This window comes from Mastomys coucha, unplaced genomic scaffold (assembly GCF_008632895.1).
Source record: "Mastomys coucha isolate ucsf_1 unplaced genomic scaffold, UCSF_Mcou_1 pScaffold22, whole genome shotgun sequence".
In the NCBI taxonomy this organism is placed as follows: Eukaryota; Metazoa; Chordata; class Mammalia; order Rodentia; family Muridae; genus Mastomys; species Mastomys coucha.
In genome coordinates, this window is record NW_022196905.1 from 264,502,044 (window position 1) to 264,521,241 (window position 19,198).

General features: G+C 46.8%; 1 protein-coding gene across 1 annotated transcript in view; it reads left to right on the top strand.

Annotated features, from left to right (window-relative positions):
- Map3k21 (mitogen-activated protein kinase kinase kinase 21) overlaps nucleotides 1–19,198 on the top strand; it is a 36,468-nt gene that overhangs the window by 1,602 nt on the left and 15,668 nt on the right. Inside the window, exons 2-4 of the mRNA XM_031341836.1 lie at nucleotides 12,373–12,553; nucleotides 14,699–14,847; nucleotides 16,378–16,553. Coding sequence (XP_031197696.1) covers nucleotides 12,373–12,553; nucleotides 14,699–14,847; nucleotides 16,378–16,553 — 506 coding nt within the window. The remainder of the gene's footprint in view (nucleotides 1–12,372; nucleotides 12,554–14,698; nucleotides 14,848–16,377; nucleotides 16,554–19,198) is intronic.

The window sequence follows — 19,198 nt, forward strand, 5'->3', positions numbered from 1 at the left end:
TTCTGCAAACCGGAAGCGCCCATTTGGGCCGAGAACAAGTGCTCTCCGATCCTTTACAGTACTGGAAATAGCAGGTTGGTGTCAGGCACCTGATCTGGAAGTCAGAGTGGACTTTCCAGGCATTAGCAGGGAGCTCACATGGGACCTAAGCACCAACTATCAGCAAGTGCAACTAGAGAGCTGGAGGGGACAGCTGTCTGCAGTTGCTTCTTCACTTCTAAAGAGCCTTACCCTCCCCAGAGTGAAATGGAATCTCTTGCAAAATTTGTGGATTCGGGCCAGAGCTGGTGCTGAGCAGCCACAGCTGCATGCTCCTCAGTCCTCCAAAACCTGCTAGGACAGGAGCTAGCTGGAAGAATCTCAATGTCTTCTAAGAGCAGAAAGATAGTATCGTAGCGAGGGCAACGAGCGATACTTTCTTTTTATGCTTGCACTGGTTTCCTTTGGCTATCAAAATCCTTCAGTACAGAAATGCACCTGAAAGGTAAAACACATTCTCTCCGGCAGGCAAGTTATGAATAACTGGAAGGTTGCAGCTCTGGGTGAGCACTGGGTGGCTCTCCACCCCTCGGCCTAGCCCAACTCATGTAGGCCTCAGCGGCTCCAACCGTGAGCCACAAGCCTAGGGAATCATGTCTTGAAGAAGTGCTTTCTGGTGGTCACCACGAGTCTCCAGCTGACTGCATAGGGCCCCTGAAGTGGTTTGCTTTGAGGATTCTGTCATACCTAATACACAGCATGTCTTTCTTTTGTGTGTATGTATTCACGTGTATCCAGGTGCACATGTGTGAGGGCGTATGTGTTCCTTCGTTCAAAGGCCTGATGTAAACCTTGAGTGTACCTTCCTCAGGTACCCTTCACCTTTTTATTGAGACAGAGTCTCTCACATTTCTGGAATTCACCAGATTTGGCCAGGCAGGGTGGCCGTTGAGTCCCATGGGTTCTCCCAGTGGGCCTCCCCACTGCTGGGATCCTAAGAGTATGCTGCCTGCCAAGCCAGACTTTTTATGTGGGTTCTAAAGATGGAAGGCAGGTCCTATCCTTGTGCTTGCAGAGCAAGCTCTCTTCTGACTAAGCCATTCTCCTGCACAGCATCATGATCTCTAAGGAGCTTATTTATGTACATACTTCATGCTTGCTAGTTTGAACTATCAGTTCGTTCTTATTTGCTAAAGTATGTTGTCACTGAGAGCAATATGTAGGTAGCCTGCTGCCACAGAACATGGTAAGGCTCCACTTGTCCTGCAAACCTGACAGCTAGAGGCCCCCAGACAAGGATAGCACATCACACGAGCCCCTCCTCTGCAGGAACTTCAGGATAACACAGAACCTAGCATTCTTCAAGTTAATTCTGCCAAAACTATTGCTTAAGATACATCACTCCTTACACCAAAGGTTCAAAGCCATAGATGCTGCTTTGGCATTGCACCTCATCCTGTGTGTGTGTGTGTGTGTGTGTGTGTGTGTGTGTATGTGTGTGCATGTGCAGTTTCAAGCACACACATGTGCGGAGACCAGAGGACAGCCTCTGGACTCCTTGTTCCTCCAGTGCCTTTCACCTTTGACTGAGACAGAATCTCTGACCTAGAAACATATACTAGGTGAGACTGGCTGGCCAGTAAACCCCAGGATTTCACCTGCCTCTTTCTCAGCACAAGGATTACAAGCATGCACCAGCATTCCTGGCCTTTTGCATGTGAGTCCTAGAATTCTCTCCTGGGCACACATGACAAGCAAGAGTTTTACTGTCTGAGCTAGCTCCCTCCTACCTGCTCAATGCATCCTGAGGGCCATATCACATGTCCACAAGCAGTGCATGTTTGCTAGGTGTGTGTAAGGCACAGGAGGGCTTGGGAATCCCTGCTTATACTTACACGTGAAAGGTGAACTTTTAAAGGATTCCTATTTTCTTTAAACGGTTTGTAAAGTAAGACCAGTAAGGTGGTTTTCAGTTGATCCCATCAACATGAGACACTGCCCATCTAGGGATTCTTGGCCTTTTACAGGCAGTTCCCTCCTACTTTAGCTTTTGAAAATCTTTTCACTTTTAGGACAAGTAGCCACACTTCCTGCAGCACTTTTAATTTCTTTAAAGACAGGCCAGGTTTCCTTTATTTTAAAATGTTAGCGTTGCAAACTCAGTTCCTACAGTGCTTTCTTAGCATGGGGCCCCCTTCATCTCCAGCACTCCATAAACTGAGCATAGTAGCAAATTCTTGTAACTCCTGTACTCTAAAGTTGGAGGTTGGAGGATCAAGAGTCCAAGATTATCCTAAGATACATGCTGAGTTTAAAGTTAGCTTAGGCTATATAAGATCTTGTTACAACACACACACACACACACACACACACACACACACACACACACACACACACCTAAAAAAAGAAAGAAAGCAGCACTCTAAATGGATTTGTTGGCTAGGTACTAGCTTGGCCAAGGATTCGTTAGGTTACCTCCACAAGTTTAATTAGTTAATTAGAGTGATGTGAGATATTTGAGTGACTATGGGTCCACAATGTTCAAATCAGGAGCCGAGCTGCACAAGGCTCTGTCCTCCATGCCTGTTTGTGAATTCCCTCTGCGGTAAGTGGCTGCACCTTCTCTCTGACTGTGCGGTGTAGAGACAGGGTCGCAGCAGGTTGTGTTTGACTGTATTATTTGCTGACGGCAGTAGTGAATTACTGGCTGCAAACAGGGCTTTGAGTCAATATTGAGCTTATTCCAATCGGCCGCCAACCCACGTGATAGTGAGCAGTGGGGGAGGGTTTACACCCAGTCAGTGGGAATTACTGTTTAAACAAACGCTTGAATTTGTCTGAAGGTCCTACACCTTTCAACAGATTTTCTTTTCTAGTGCTTTCACTCATACTGCTTCTTGGGGACTTGTCTGTGATAAAGCACCAGTGACTCAGAAAACTTTGTGCTTTCTGGCAGACAGGTACAGAAAGACAAGCCAAAGTTGCAGTGTGTGTGTATGTGTATTTGTGTGTTTGTTTGCATGTCATGTGTATGAGTGTGTGTGTGCACCATGTATGTTTGTGTGTATTCACCGAGTGTTCGTGCATGTGTGTATATGTGTACCCTGTGTGTTTTTGTATGTGTGCCATATGTGTTAGTGTATGTATGTGTATGCCATGTTTGTAAATGTGTGTCTGAGTGCCATGTGTGTGAATGTGTGTGTATGTTATGTTTCATATGTGTGTGCTGAGTGTGTGTCTGAGTGTGTATGTATGTACCATGTGTGAGTGTATGCATCATGTGAGTGTGCCTGAGTGTGTGTATATGTGTGAATGTGTATATGCCGTGTGTGTGTGTGTGTGTGTGTGTGTGTGTGTGTGTGTGTATGCGTTTGTGTAGAGGCCAGAGGTCAGCCTCAGATGTCATTCCTCAGGGTCTTGCTAGTTTGGCTAGGCTTGCTGGCTCTCTAGCCCCAGGGGGTCTTGCTGTCTCCAGCTCCCCAGCACTGGATTCATGCTGCCATGCCTGGCTTCTTCATGTGGGTTCTGTGAGATCAGACTCTGGTCCTCATGCCCAGCAAGCACCTCACCCACTGAACCATTGCCCCCTGCAACCCCAAACTTGCAGGCTTTGAGCTCCCTGGTGGTGAAGACATGCTGGGCCCGTGAGACTCCCAGGAAACACAGCACAGCAAAGAGCAAGCACTGCTGAGCTGTCTGCCCACCCTTGTGTCCTTCTGGAGAATGAAACAAGACAGCTTTGAGGAGCCCTGGAAACTGCCCCCTGTCCCAGTACTAAAGATGGAGCCCAGGGTCTTACCAGAAACTTGGCAAGCGCCCCTTGAGCTTCATCCTCAGACCTCTTTCTGTTTCTATTCTAAGACACGCTATATGGCCATAGAGTACAAGCTGGTCTTGAAAGAACTCTAGAGCCCAAGCAAGCCTTGAACTTTCAAACCTCAGCCTCCCGAGCAACTGCAATGAGTCAGAGCTGGCAGACCAGCGGGTTTTACCTGTACATTCAGAGAGGAGAGAAAAACAAAACAAGACTCCCTGTGCTTCAGGACACAGTTAAATCTCCTCTGGCTCTTTCTGGGTCACAGGAACACAGACAGTAGCAAAGGAAAGAACAGTGACAGTGCCTGCCATCGGAGTCCAATGAGAAAGGACTGGTAGACATTCATCCTGGGTTAGTGTTAGCATGTCTACCAGGTAACCAAGCTGGTGAGAGAGGGGGTGGTGGTGGAGGAGAGGGAATCATCTCAGAGCAGGAGCCATAGGAAGCTGGTGAAGCAGCCTGGTGCAGAGAGCTTGAGGCCAGGCACACATGGTCAGACCTGTGGGCCCATGGCACTCTGATGTCTCTGCCTGGGAGCCTGGGAACATTTATACCCAGATCTGACTTGTGTTACATAAACATATATCATATATTATATTATAAATAGTATACTATAAATGTGTGTGCGTGTTTTAACACACACACACTTGTTTTTATTGCTGGAGATGAAACACAGGGCTAGGCAAGTGTGTGTTATGCAAATGTTCTACCACTAGGCTACATCCTAGCTCAGACTCACGTTTTAATGACTAGCCAGTGAGCAGAAGACCCCCACAAGGCAGGTGTGAAGTGAGTGAAGCCTGTCATTGCTGTCCCACAAAAATGGCTTTCAGGAGTCTAGGGACGGGGTCTGAAACACTTGTTCTAGTCTTTGCTTGCTCACACTAACATGAGAACGTTTAACATTATCAGAATCCTAAAGGGCCGGGGTATTAATTTAAAGTCACTTAGACCTGGTTTGTTTGTTTGTTTGTTTGTTTGTCTATAGACAGAGTCTGATGTATAACAGGTAGACAGGGATGACCTTGAACTTCTGATCTTTCTGTCTCTACTTCCTGAGTGCTGAGATTACAAGCACGAGTTATTGCTCCCTTTTGTGCAGTGCAGGAGTGAAATGGAACCCAGAGCTCCCTCCACACTAGACAAGCACTTACCACTGAGCAACACCCCCAGTCCTGGGCTTGAACATGTCTGTGTTGTCTCCCTTGGCTGTGTAGCCATGGTCAAGTTACAGAACACCCTGATTTGTGACATTGTGTACAGAGTTCCTCTCATGGAGACTGACTCAGTCCTGTGGGGAAATCTGTTCCGTGGTTCTTAACACTTCAAAGGCAACTGGGTAAACATTGCCATGGAGGCAAATGGCATTTATAAGGAACAGTGAGCAGTTACAGGTGTGGCTGATGGAAAGGCCAGGATGGGTTTGTGGGAGGAAATGCTTCCAATGTAGCCAGGCACCAAGCTTTTGGTGCCATGCAAGGGCGTGTGTGCCGAGGGAGCTGAGGAACAAGATGCCATTGTCCGATTTATGGTGATAGAGCCAGAGATTGCCTAATAGCAGCAGTAAAAACAAAGTGACCCTCAGATGTTGGCCTCATGCACATTGTTGATAAATTATGAGCAAATCATCATATGCTTTGATTTTTTGAATCCCTGGGGACTTGGACTATATTAATTTGGTTCACTGTCCAGCTGCAGTTTTTCTTTTTAAAAAATTTCTTTTATTTCTTTTTGATTTTATATATATGAATATTTTGCCTACGTGTATATATGTTCACCAGGTACATGCCTGGTGCCCACTAAATGCAGAAAAGGCTCACAGACTCGCAATATTATTGTTATAGATAGTTGTGAGTTGCCATGTAGATGCTGGGAATCAAACCTGAGTCTTCTGGAAGAGCAGCCGTGTTCTTAACCCTGACCCATCTCCCCATGCACTGAGTGGAGAGATGTTCAGACTATATGCACACACATACACACACACATCACACTTAAGGAAGAAATACTCAGACCACACACGCTTACATACAGGCACACACACACACACACACACACACACACACACACACATGCATACACACACATACATATACACACATGCACATGCACACATACATGGGTTATTTATTAATAAATAAATAACCTGTGTATTAGGTGTCAGGAATCCTAGGCTCTTGGTTCTCTGTAGTGGACAAAGTGGAACCAAGATCTTCCCACTAGTGCATGAGACAGGCATTAAATCTGTCCGTTGATAAGGACACTTAGCCTACATGCTCAGGATGGATGGGAGATGACAGTCAGGTCTGATGAGCTCATGCTTGAGATATTAGCATATGAGAGGCTGAGGCAAGAGGATTGCTGGGAGTCTCTGAATCTACCCTGAGCTACATGGTGAATTCCACATCAGCCTGAGCTATACAGAGAAAGACCCTCTCTCATAACTGAACAACAGCAAGAGAGCTGGGCATGCTAGTGCAGGCAGGACAGCTAGCCTGGGCTACAAAGCTACACCCTGTCTCAAGGAAAATAAAAAGAATAAGCTTTTTTGTTATGATGGGCAGCAATGTTGACTGTCCTTTTTTTTTTTTTTTTTTTTTTTTTTTTTTTTTTTTTTTTTTTTTTTTGGTTTTTTGAGACAGGGTTTCTCTGTATAGCCCTGGCTGTCCTGGAACTCACTCTGTAGACCAGGCTGGCCTCGAACTCAGAAATCCGCCTGCCTCTGCCTCCCAAGTGCTGGGATTAAAGGCATGCGCCGCCGCCCGGCAACTGTCCTTCAAAAGAAAGAAAATCCAGAATCTCTAGGAAGTGGATGGAAAGAAGCCTGTGCTTGTGGGAAGGGAGGGGAGCGGGGTCAGGTTCCTGGCAGGAAGCTGCTGTGGAGGGAGGGAGTAGAAATGAGAGGAGAGAGCAACCCTCAGGCTCTGCACTACAGAGCCACAAGCTCTATGTAGTCTCTTGTTGTCTTGTGTTTGGTTTTCGTTCTTTGAATGTCATGGACAGCATATGAGACCAGATGCAGAGGGCCCTGGTTGGAGTGAAAATTTGGGAGTCAGAATGAGAGAGGGAAGGGAGTCAGAGAAGCCAGGGGCCCGGGACTGACACCTTGAGATCTTTTGGGAAGAGGAGAGATGCAAACAGGAGTAACAGGAAGGTGAAGCAAGCGAGGAGAGGGGTTCTCTAAGGCCAGCAGAGGTGGGGCTAGGGCATGGGGAGCAGTGTGCTGAGGCCTGGATTCACACACCTGCAGGGCTCTGATTATCTTTACAGCCTCTTTCCTTGTGAGTGGGTGTGACCCTGTCGGGAGGGCAGAGGTGAATGGTTTCAGACCTAGCAGGTGATTTAAGACCAAAGAGCTTATGATAACTTCTCTTTCTCCGGCCCATTCCTCCCATACAGTCTTGGTTATTTGGTTACTCATTCAGCCAGCGAAGATACACCAGGGAGCATAAAACATACCAGATCAAGTTGCCATAATCCCCGCATCCACAAGGTGGTGGCTCCAGTTCCAGGGCTTCTGAGTCCCTGTTCTGGCATCTGAGGGCACTGTAGGCCCACAGCGCACATATACACATCCAAGTAAAGCACTTACACATGAAATAAGAATAGATTTTTAGAAGAAAACAGAGAACCTTCTAGTCAAGTTAGAGGGAAAGCAGCAGGCAGGGGCTCTTTTTAGATTCTTCAGTACGAAAGCAGGAAGATGATGATAGCTCATGATCCACGAATGGGTTCAGGGCCCCTGGCTGCGGGTGGAGGGTATTCACTCAGTGAGCAGGTGCCAGGAGCTGAGGACCCAGAGACAATGCAGTGATGTTTATTTTTGTTTTAAATTTGCAATGGCTTTAGATACCAGAGCTGTTAGAATGTGGGGTTCATGTGGAAAATACAAGAATGAGCTGGAAAGATCATGTCAAAAGAGGGTAAATAGACAAGAAAGCCCAATGAGATTCAGGCCTTTGTTCCAAGGCTTAAGGGGCAGGGGGGAGGAGATGAGAAGAGGGATGGGGATATTTGAGTTAATACTGGTATGGTACGGAGCATGAAGACAGTTTCCCTCTGTTCCAGACCCAGTGCTCCCTATTGTGTGCAGAACGCACATTCACAAGGTGATCTTGTGACCCTAGGCAGAGCAGTGATGCTTGTAAATCTGTTCCACTTTGTTCCCCCTTCTTTCCACTTGCTGGCTTTTTTTTTTTTTTTAAATAATACATTCCTAGTTAACGATTAATTGAAACCCATCTGTCTCACAGAATGGAGTCTGGATCCAGTGACCCCCATACATGTTGGAGAAACCACAGTGTGTGTGCTGTGATCGCTTTAAAAATACGCTGCATGCCAACACATCCATAACGGAGAGCAGGAGACTTTAGAGATGTTGGAGGGCTCGCCACCTGATAGTTGTCGGGTGGGTAGCCAAGTGCAAGGCTAAAGACTGCAGCCCACATACCAGGCTGCGGTCTCTGAGAGGGTTCTCATGGCTCAGCTGGTAAGGAGGATTAGCAGGTGCCCAGGAATCCCACCGGCTTGGTGTGACTCCGAGCCAGACCTGTTGTTAGCCTTTCCGAAAACTTCGAGGGACTGGAAGTGGAAGCAGTCCCAACCTATGTGCACCCGAAACCTGGCGAGATCTGGAGGGAGGCCCAGGTCTAATTTAACTGTTGAGGTGGCATGTTGTGGTTTCGGTCACATTGCCCAAAAGATAAGGAATTTCAGGAATTCTGCCATGCCAGTTGGAAACAGAGTCCCACACAATGGGCCTTTCATGGAGGCCTGGCCTACGGTTGGCATTGAGGTGTTATTTTAACTTGTTTTGTGTTGATCCGGAGTGTGCAGTGCCAGTTGCTAGGGGAACTTTGGACCAGGGAAAAGAGAAGCTGGGTTCTAAATGGTGGCAGGACAGATGCTAATTGCATGGGCTGCCCCTCCTGCTGCTTAGGAAGAGAGCTGGTTTGTTGCGGTCAGAGCTGAGTTCTCCCTCTCAGCTGCTCTCTTGGTTAGTGGAATCTAGGCTCTGGCCTTCCCAAGTGTGGATCTGGGGGCTAGGGACATTTTGAGGTCCACCTTCAGTGCTGCTGCCAAATCTTCTGCATTAGTGACTTCTCTCATTGTTGTGACCAAAATTTCAGATAAAACTCTTCAGGGATGAATGGTAGCTCCGCCGTGACGGAGGCAGCAGGAGTGTGAGGCAGCCCGGTCACCTTCTGTCAGAAAGCAGAGCGTGAACAGGAAGTGGGGCCAAGCTATAGCACGCCTCAAGGTCTGCCTGCTGTAAGGTCTCTGTCCCGCTAGGCTCCACCCCCTGAAGGTTCTACTGCCTTCCAAAACAGTGCTGCCTGCTAGGGGCCAAGCATCAAAGCATATGGTTCTATGGGGTCAGTTCTCACTCAGATCACACCCTCCTGCCCATCCTCCACAAGAGTGGGGTGATGGAGAAGGAGGACTCTGGAAAGAGCTAATCATTTGTATTGTTTCTGTGGTTAAGAGGTCCCACTTAAAGGATTGGGGGGGGCACATCTCTTTTTAAATAGGAATTTATTTTTCTTAAAATTCACAAGGGCAAAATGGGCTTTTAGCTTACAGGGAAGAACTGTCTCTGCCTTTGTGATGGTTTGTATGTGCTTGGCCCAGGGAGTGGCACTATTAGGGGGTGTGGCCTTGTTGGAATAGGTGTGTCACTGTGGGTATGGGCTTTAAGACCCTCATCTTAGCTGCCTGGAAGTCAGTATTCTGCTAGCAGCCTTCAGATGAAGATGTAGAACTCTCAGCTCCTCCTGCACCATGCCTGCCTGGACATTGCCATGTTCCCACCTTGATGATAATGAACAGAACCGCTGAGCCTGTAAGCCAGCCCCAATTAAATGTTGTCCTTATAAGAGTTGCCTTGGTCATGGTGTCTGCTCACAGCAGTAAAACCCTAAGACAGCACTCATCCAGTCAGCAGGCATTTTTGGTCACCTTGCCTTCTTTAGACAAAATGGCAGAGCTGGAGGATGTCAGAGATCCTCCACATGGGATATCTTAGCTAGGGTTTCTATTGCAGCTACAAATAATTAAAACAAAATAACAAAACAAAACAAAACCCATCATGACCAAAATGCAAGTTGTGGAGCAGAGGGTTTATTCAGTTTATACTTCCAAATCACCAAAAATGTCAGGACAGGAACTCAAATGGGGGAGAGTCCTGGAGGCAGGAGCTGATGAGAGGCCATGGAGGGATGTTACTTACTGGCTTGCTTCCTCTGGCTTGATCAACCTGCTTTCTTATAGAACCCAGAACCACCAGCCCAGGGATGGCACCACCCACTATGGGCTGGGCCCTCCCCCATCGATCACTATTTGAGAAAGTGCCTTGCATTACAGCTGGATCTCATGGAGGCATTTCCTCAACTGAGGTTCTTTCTTCTCTGATGACTGTAGCTTGTGTCAAGTTAACACACAAAACCAGCCAGTACACAGGGACATCTCCATATATAGCCCTGTGATCTCCAGTGACATTTTTGGACTATAAATTGGAGGGCATAATTCTTCCCTGACTGACTGGCTCCAGAAACAGCTCTGGTCATTAGGGAATGATTGTCGGCACTGAGTATTGACTGTTCAAAGGGGTAATATAGCATTGATGAAGGTTAGCCCAGTGTATGTTGAGGTGTATAGAGTACAGTGTTGCTGTGGTCACCGGGAGAATGATTAAATAGTTTCTGGAGTTAAGTTTTATATGTAAAGAGGTATTAAGTAAAAGGAAAAATAGCAGACAAGCAAGAGAGATGGGGAGGCATCAGCAGGTGTGGGCTGACCTGGGTGGTTTGCCGTCTGAGTTTCCAGTTTGATGAGGTCATGGTATCTCACAGTTTATCTCCATGGGTTCAGATGTCTTTTTGCAGAAGCCAGTGCTGGATAATGAACTATGTTAATATGTCACCTATTGGTGCAGTCTCCTGTGCATTCAGCGGGAAAGACTCTGCTTTGATGAGGATGGGATTTCTAGGAATGAGACATTTATGTTCTTGTCATGTTGGCTTTGATAACTGATCTTCTTTTGAGATGGCTTGGTAAAAGGCTCTTGCCCCTAAGAATCATTTACTTTCTGCCTAAGCTGTACCAGGCGGGAAGACTTTCTTAAAAATTTACTTGGCCATACTGCAAGTTAAGTAAAATGGCAGAAGCACAACTTCATTCAATGTGACTCTGGCAGCTAGTGAGATGGCAATTTACTTATTTATTTATTTAATATTTATTTATTACCTAAAAGAGCTGACATTTTTATGTTCACATCTCACACTACAATGAAAACTTCCTTTTAAAATTCTACTTCTCCATCCAAAATTATTCTTTTCGCTAGGAAGCTGGGACAGGGTTTCCTCAACAGGCTATGAGCTGCACCCTCCTAGTAAAATAGAAAAAATAATAGAAATCAAAGAAAAAGCCGACTCTGCTCTTATCTGGCTGTCTGGGTCATGCCAGGCTAAGTGGGCATCATCGGAGGGTGAGTGGGAGTTCTTGACATTGGTGGCCGGGCCTCATGGACAGATGGCCTCCCAGGGGTGACCTCATTCAGGAGTGGATCTCATGGACATCATCCCAGGGCAGGAGGGCCTCCTCCATTAGATCATACTTGGTGAGGAGTAGTCAGGAGACTGCAGGAAGGAGGAATCACGGCCCATGCAGGAAGAGGAGTGTTATATACAAGTCTTTATGGTCAAAATGGTTTTTTAAATGGAAAGAATTTTGCTATTGAAAATTATCTTAGTTAGTGTTTTACTGCTGTGAATAGACACCATGACCAAGGTAACTCTTATAAAGAACAACATATTTTTTTTAAAAGATTTATTGATTTTGGCAGGGCGGTGGTGGCGCACACCTTTAATCCCAGCACTTGGGAGGCAGAGGCAGGTGGATTTCTGAGTTCGAGGCCAGCCTGGTCTACAGAGTGAGTTCCAGGACAGCCAGGGATATAAAGAGAAACCCTGTCTCAAAAAACCAAAAAAAAAAAAAAATGATTTATTGATTTTATTGTATGTATGTGAGTATACTGTCACCGTCTTCAGACACACCAGAAGAGGGCATCGGATCCCATCACATGTGATTGTGAGCCACCATGCGGTTGCTGGGATTTGAATTCAGGACTTCTGGAAGAGCAGTCAGTGCTCTTAGCCTCTGAGCCATCTCTCCAGCCCAAAGAACAGCATTCAATTGGGGCTGGCTTACAGGTTCATAGGTTCAGTCTATTATCATCAAGGAGGGAACATGGCAGCATCCAGGCAGGCATGGTGCAGGAGGAAATGAGAGTTCTGCATCTTCATCTGAAGGCTGCTAGCAGAATACTGACTTCCAGGCAGCTAGGGTAAGGGTCTTAAAGTCCACTCCCACAGTAACACACCTACTCCAACAAGACCACACCCACTCCAACAAAGCCACACCTACACCAACAAGGCTATACCTGCTCTAACAGGGCTGCACCTTCTAATAGTGCCACTCCCTGGGCCGAGTATATATAAAGCACAATGATAGATGACTTAGAAGACTTGGGCTGATGGTCAGACCGTGCACCAAAGCCCTTCCCGCCCCTTTCCCTGTAGTTTTGCTGCTGGAGAAGATAGAACATGATGACATTTGCAACAAGACCCTGAAGATCACGGACTTCGGGCTGGCAAGGGAATGGCACAGGACTACCAGGATGAGTGCAGCAGGGACCTACGCCTGGATGGCTCCCGAGGTCATCAGATCCTCCCTGTTCTCCAAGGGCAGCGACATCTGGAGGTAGGAACGCACCTGGGCTTTGTTCACCTGCAATGTCCGGTTGTTGTCTCTGAGTCTGCGGGGGTGGGGGTGGGGGGCGTTTCACGATTCTGCTGTGAAGTGCTTGCGAGTGGTGTTGATTTAGACAGGGACAAGACATTGCTGCTCAGCTTTCTGCCCCATGATAACAGTGTCTGGCAAGATTACATTAGAGGGGGGGAAGCTTTCTTTTGGCTCGGGGTTTCAGGCATCTCAGTTTACCCATGCTTGGTCTGTGAAACATCCGTGAACTTCGGTCCATGAAGAGGCCAGATCATGGCTGGAAGCTTGTGGCAGATGGAAGCCACTCCACAGACTTAAGGGACAGCAGCTGTTCCTTTCCCCAGCTGTTCCTGTGCAAAGAATTGTCTTCTTAATGCTGGTCATCTCTTTAACAACTAGACCTGTCTGCCACCTTTAGCTTTTCTGGCTAAAGTGTTTGAGATAATTCCACTTTTTTCCCCCTCCTGATCCTTGTTGCTAAAAGCAGCTTGTGATAACCATGCTGTAAATCAAACATTAGGCTGTTTTGAAATCATCCTTCTCAGTTGCTGAGTTCCCTGCCTTCAAATTTCAGCCTCAACCAAAGTCTAGGGGCAAAATGTAGATATCGCCAAAATGTAACCCAAGAGGTTTATGGAGTTACTCCTTCCAGAGTTCTGTGAGCACAGCTGTTATCCACCATGTTTCTTTCAGAATCCTCATGCCTCTCAAGAGCTGCCCTTTCATTTTGGCTTCCAGCCTCTCTAGGCTCCTTCTACAACCTCTACCACACTCCCAGGCCTCACCACAGCAATGCCTTGTGTTTTCTGTGTTCCAGTCAGCTTTCTGTGGCTGTGACACAGTTCCTAAGATGATCAAGCCATAAGAAGGGAGGATTTGTTGGGGCTCAAAGTTTGAACTTTCTTGCCATGAGCATTTGTGTCTGTTGTTTCTTGGGCCTATGGTGAGGCGGAGCATCATGACAGGGAGGAGTAAAGCTGCTCACATCATGTCGGCCAGGAAGTAGAGAGAGTGAGTGAAAGGGAGGGGGGAGGGAGAGAGAGAGAGAGAGAGAGAGAGAGAGAGAGAGAGAGAGAGAGAGAGAGAGAGAGAGAGAGAGAGAGGCAGAGAGACAGAGACAGACACACACACACACAAACACACACACGGAAAGAGAGAGAGAGAGTGAGTGAGTGAAAGAGGTGGGGAGGGAGAGAAATAGAAAGAGAGACAGACACACACAGAGGCAGAGAGACAGAGATAGACAGACACAGACACACAGAGTGTGTGTGTGTGTGTAAGAGAGAGAGAGGGAGAGAGAGAGAGAGAGAGAGAGAGAGAGAGAGAGAGAGAGAGGAAGTGAGGTGGATATCTCTTACGTATCCAGCCAGGTGTGGTGGTGGTGCATACCACCATGTGGACTGAGCCTACTTCCTCGTTTCTTCCCCACCATGGTGGATTGAACTCTCTTAAACTATGAGTGAGGATAAACTTTCGCTCTGGTTATAGGTTCCTTTCAGGTTTTATCACAGTGGCATGGAAGCTAATGTACAGGATAAACAAGAAAACCTTTCTTCAAATCTGGATATGTCAAACTCCCAAAGTCACAATCGCCGTTTTAATCTTTGTGTCCAACAGAAGTCACTCCCTCACTTCTATACATGAAGTCCTTGTCAGAGACTCTTCTTAAATCTAACCAGAGAACAGTTAGCTACATCCCCTGCCCCCTTGGCCGTCCTACCACGGTCATATGAGTGGGCCCATCTTGCTTGGTAGGTTGGCCTTGAAGGTAAATTGTTGGTATCGGTCAAAGTTATATTGAGTAAAGTAACTCAGGTGAGAAAGACAAATACTGTATGTTCTCCCTCCTGGTTGGATGTAGCTTCTTAACCTGGAACCACAGTGCTTGAGGAAGCCAGGAAATGAGAAAGGAGATATTGGGAGAGGGACACCTTCAAGGCTAGCTGTGGCTCATAATCCTCCTGCCTCCGTCTCCCGGGTGCTGGCCGTGCAGGTGTGTGCCACCATGCTCCAGCTGTTCTGGGACAGAGTCACCTATTACCCTGGGTGAGCAGTGGCTTTGGGTCAGCTAGGGGCAGGGCAGGCTCAGGAGCCCAAGTTGCTAACGGGAACTCTGCTTTGCAGCTATGGAGTGCTCTTGTGGGAGCTGCTCACGGGTGAGGTCCCGTACCGTGGCATCGATGGACTGGCTGTGGCGTACGGGGTGGCTGTCAACAAGCTCACACTGCCCATTCCATCCACCTGCCCTGAACCGTTTGCAAAACTCATGAAAGGTAATGTTCAGCCCTGATCTAAGAGAGTCTGGCCAAGGAGAGTCACGCATAGGAACAGCCACAGTGTTGTTTTTTGTTTTCTGTGTTTTTCTTCTATTTTTTTAAAAACAATATGAGCACTGGCAAGATGGCTCGGCAAATAAAGACATTTGCCACCAAGGCCGACAGTCTGAGTTCAGCTTCCACAAATCAAAATTTGGGAGAAGAGATCAGATTCCTACGGGTGCTCCTCTGACTTCTAACTATATGCAATAGCACACCTGAACCCACACACATGAACAAATAAACAAACAAATAAATGTATAAAGTTTAAAAAGCAAAGGAAGAGCTGGGCAGTGGTGGCACACGCCTTTAATCCCAGCACTTGGAAGGCAGAGGCAGGCAGATTTCTGAGTTCGAGGCCAGTCTGGTCTACAGAGTGAGTTCCAGGACAACCAGGGCTACACAGAGAAACCCTGTCTCGGGAGAAAAAGAAAAGGCAAAGGAAATGTTAAGCTGCATATAGTAGTTCATGTCAGCAATCTCAGTATTCAAGAATCTGAGGCAGGAGGATTGCTTTGCGTTCTCAGGCCAGCCTGGGCTAGTGTGAGACCCTGTTATTAGGACTTCAGTTTTGATCACATTTCCAAAAAAGAAAAAAAAAATCCAAGTGCTTTCAGATGTGCTATTCTAAGAACTTTTGCTAGAGAGCCGAGAGCCCGGCACTGTTGGCCGTGTGGCTTGAAGCCCCTAAACCTGATCCGTGGTGCCTTGCCTTCCCTGTGGAACTTGGCACCGTGACAGTGAAATGGTCACTGTCCTGCTGTCCCCCAGCAGGGCTCTCAGCTGGCTCCACGCCGTTCAGGTAGTGATCACAAACATCTTTCAGGCCTTAGCAATATGGCCATGCTTGGGTGTAGTGACTCCACTCTTGTTAAAGCTCATCAGTTTTGATTTGTGATTTTTCAATTTCTTTTTAAGATAGGGTTTTGCTGTGTGTACCAGGCTGGCCTTGAACCCACTTTCTATCCCACGCTAGATGAACATTTATTATATATTTTATGGGGTCCTCAAACTCACTCTGTAGCCTAGGCTGGCTGCAAATTCACTATGTAATCCAGGCTGGGCTTTGGATCCTGCCTCGACCTCCCTGCTGTTGGAATTGCTGGTGTGAGCCACAGTGTCCAGCGTTGTTACTTCTTAGGACTTCAGTTTTGATCACAACGATTCCAGACTTTGGTTTGGGGCTTGTGTTTTACAGCCATGTAATTCTGCCATGGTGGCTTGGCCTCAGCACACAAGACAGAAACAGAAACAAGACCCAGCATGCATGTGCGGCCTGTCTCTGTGTCTCTGCTCACCCCTGACATGGGTGCTGGGACACAGGCACTGATGGGTTCACTGGAATGCACTTAGGATTTCCAGGAGCCGAGGCCACAGGCAGGAACTCCTGGTTTGGAGTGACAGGTGTCGATCTGGGGACTCTGCCACCTGGGAGATGATTGTAGCTGTACCAAGAGAGGAAAGTAATGTGATTCTCATTTGTCGCAGAGTGCTGGGAACAAGACCCTCATATCCGCCCCTCGTTTGCCTTAATTCTTCAACAGCTGACTGCGATCGAAGAGGCAGTGCTGACCGACATGCCCCAGGAGTCTTTCCATTCCATGCAGGAAGACTGGAAACTGGAGATTCAACAAATGTTTAGTGAGCTGCGAACCAAGGAGAAGGTGAGAGAGTGGTCTCACCACACAGTGCAGGCATGGTCACTGCACAGTACACATGTGGTCACCACACAGTACATGTATGTCCACACCATAGTACATACATGGTCAATGTACAATATATACATGCTCACTGCACAGTACATATATGTTCACATCACAGTATACAGATGATTACTGCATAGCATACATATGATCACCACACAGTACACACATGCTCACCACACAGTACACATGTGATCATTGCACATTACACACAGAATCACACTGCACAGTATATATATGCTCACTGCACAGCACACAATGGTCACCACACAGTACACACATGCTCACATCACAGTACACAGATGATTACTGCATAGTGCACACATGATCACCACACACATGGTCACCATAAGCACATACATGATCACCACACAGTACATACATGCTCATTGGACTGTACACACATGCTCACATCACAGTACACACCTGATCATCGCAAGCATACACATAGTCACTGAACAGCACACAAGTGATTGTCACATAGCACACACATGCTCACCACACAGCACACACATGATCACGGCATGGTACACATATGATCCACAGGGACACCAGCAGGGACCTCTGCTGGCATTCTGGCATGTTTCAGTGTTTATTAATGTTTGCTTTCCTTTAGGTTAAAAATAAAGAATACTGAAAACATACAGTTGGAAAGAAATCTTTTTTATTGGGAAATTTCTGAAAGGAAAATAGATAAGAAGTAGCATAAAACAATACATCAATGAGCCTTCGGAATGCCTGGGTTTGAACACTTTGCACACTTCTCCCCATTAGTTCCTGAAACTGGAATTTTAAAAATTGAATCCTTACCTCATACAACTTTTATGTATCTTCCTTGAAAAATGTGGTGTGTTTGGTGTGGTATGGTGTGGTTTATGTGTATGTGTATATGTGTGTGGTTTGTGGTATGTGTGGTGTATGTGGTGTGTGTGTGTGTATGTGTGGTGTGTGTATATGTGTGGTGTGTGTATGTGTGTGGTGTGGTGTACATGTGTGGTGTGTGTGTATGTGGTGTGTGTATATGTGTGGTGTGTGTATATGTGGTGTGTGTGTGTGTATATGTGGTGCGTGTGTGGTGTGGTGTGTGTATGTGGTGTATGTGTGTGGTTTGTGGTATGTGTGGTGTATGTGTGTGTGTGGTGTGTGTGTATATGTGGTGTGTGTGTGTGTGGTGTATGTGTGGTATGGTATGTGTATATGTGTGGTATGTGTGGTGTGTGTGTATGTGGTGTATATATATGTGTGGTGTGTGTATGTGCTGTGTGTGTGTTGTTGTATGTGTATATGTGTGGTGTGTGTGTATGTGGTATGTGTGTGTGTATGTGTGGTGTGTATGTGGTATGTGTGTATGTATGTGTGTGTGATGTATGTATGGTGTGTGTGTGTGTATGTGTGTGTGTGTGTGTGTGTGTGTGTGTGTGCATGCGCATAGGCTTGCAAGTGTTGGCACACATGCAGAAGTCAAAGGATAACTTTGGAGACTCCTTATCTTTTCATTGGGTTAAGGCAGGTACTCCACGATGGCTGGCCCATGGGATTCCAGGTGATTCTCCTGTCTCCACCTCCCGTCTTACTGTGGGAGTTCTGGGATTAGAGTTAGGGGTACCTCTGTCTAGCTTGTGGGTTTTACTGTCTAAGGCATTTTGAAGTATGACTCTTGCGAGTGCCCCAAGGACTGGTTTCCCTCAGACTGAAACATTCCAGGGACGTTTTGCCTGCCAGAGGGCTTGGCTGCTCTGTGTTCAGTGCCCCTTTCTGGTGTTTGGGCAGAATGACCAAATTGCCTATTGATACTCAGCTGAATGCCTGGAGCTCTGGGTTAGATAGGCTGGCTGTCTCTGGGCTCAGCTGGTGGCCTTGGTCACTGGGGGTCACAGAAGGGAGTGTGAACTGTGAGGGGTGTGAACTGTGAGGATGGTCCCTAGCTCAAGCTCCTGCTTAGTAAGTGTGTGCCTCAGGAGAAAATAGGGCCTGGGGCCCTGCAGCTTCCCACTGTGCCTGGCCTGGCCTCTGGGAGCCAACTGGAAGAAGAAGCTGTGGAGGCCACTTCCTTACAGATGCTTTCTGTCAAGGTCTTCTGTAGAGTTCTGAAAACACTTTTGGTTGGCTTAAAATGATGGGAATTTTTTTTGTACACTTATCCAATTCATTTTGAGAGTTCTGAAATGAGATAAGCAAACTTGACTTTAGGGGGTAGCAGGCGATTTTGAGTAAAAATGGCCTCAAATCACTTGATCAAAGTTTGAGAGTAACATTATTCAGAGTAACAATTCTTATAATTCTGTTGTTTAATTAATGATGACTAGTTTTGAAACTACAGGGTGTTGGTGCAGGGATTCTCATGTTTAAGAGTAAAATAGTAAAAACAGTGCTCCGGGATGGACAGCAGCCTCTCTCCTCTGGGTTCACACCGGCTCTCCAATTCTTGTTTTTCTTTCTTCCTGTCTTTGCTGCAGGGTCTTGCTTAGTGTCCTAAGCTTCATGACACTCACTTTGTGGTTTAGGCTGGTTGTGAACTTACAGCAATCCTCCTGCCTTAACCTCAGAGGTGCTAGGATTACAGGCATATCACCCCCACACAGCCATTTTCTTATTATTCTTTTGGA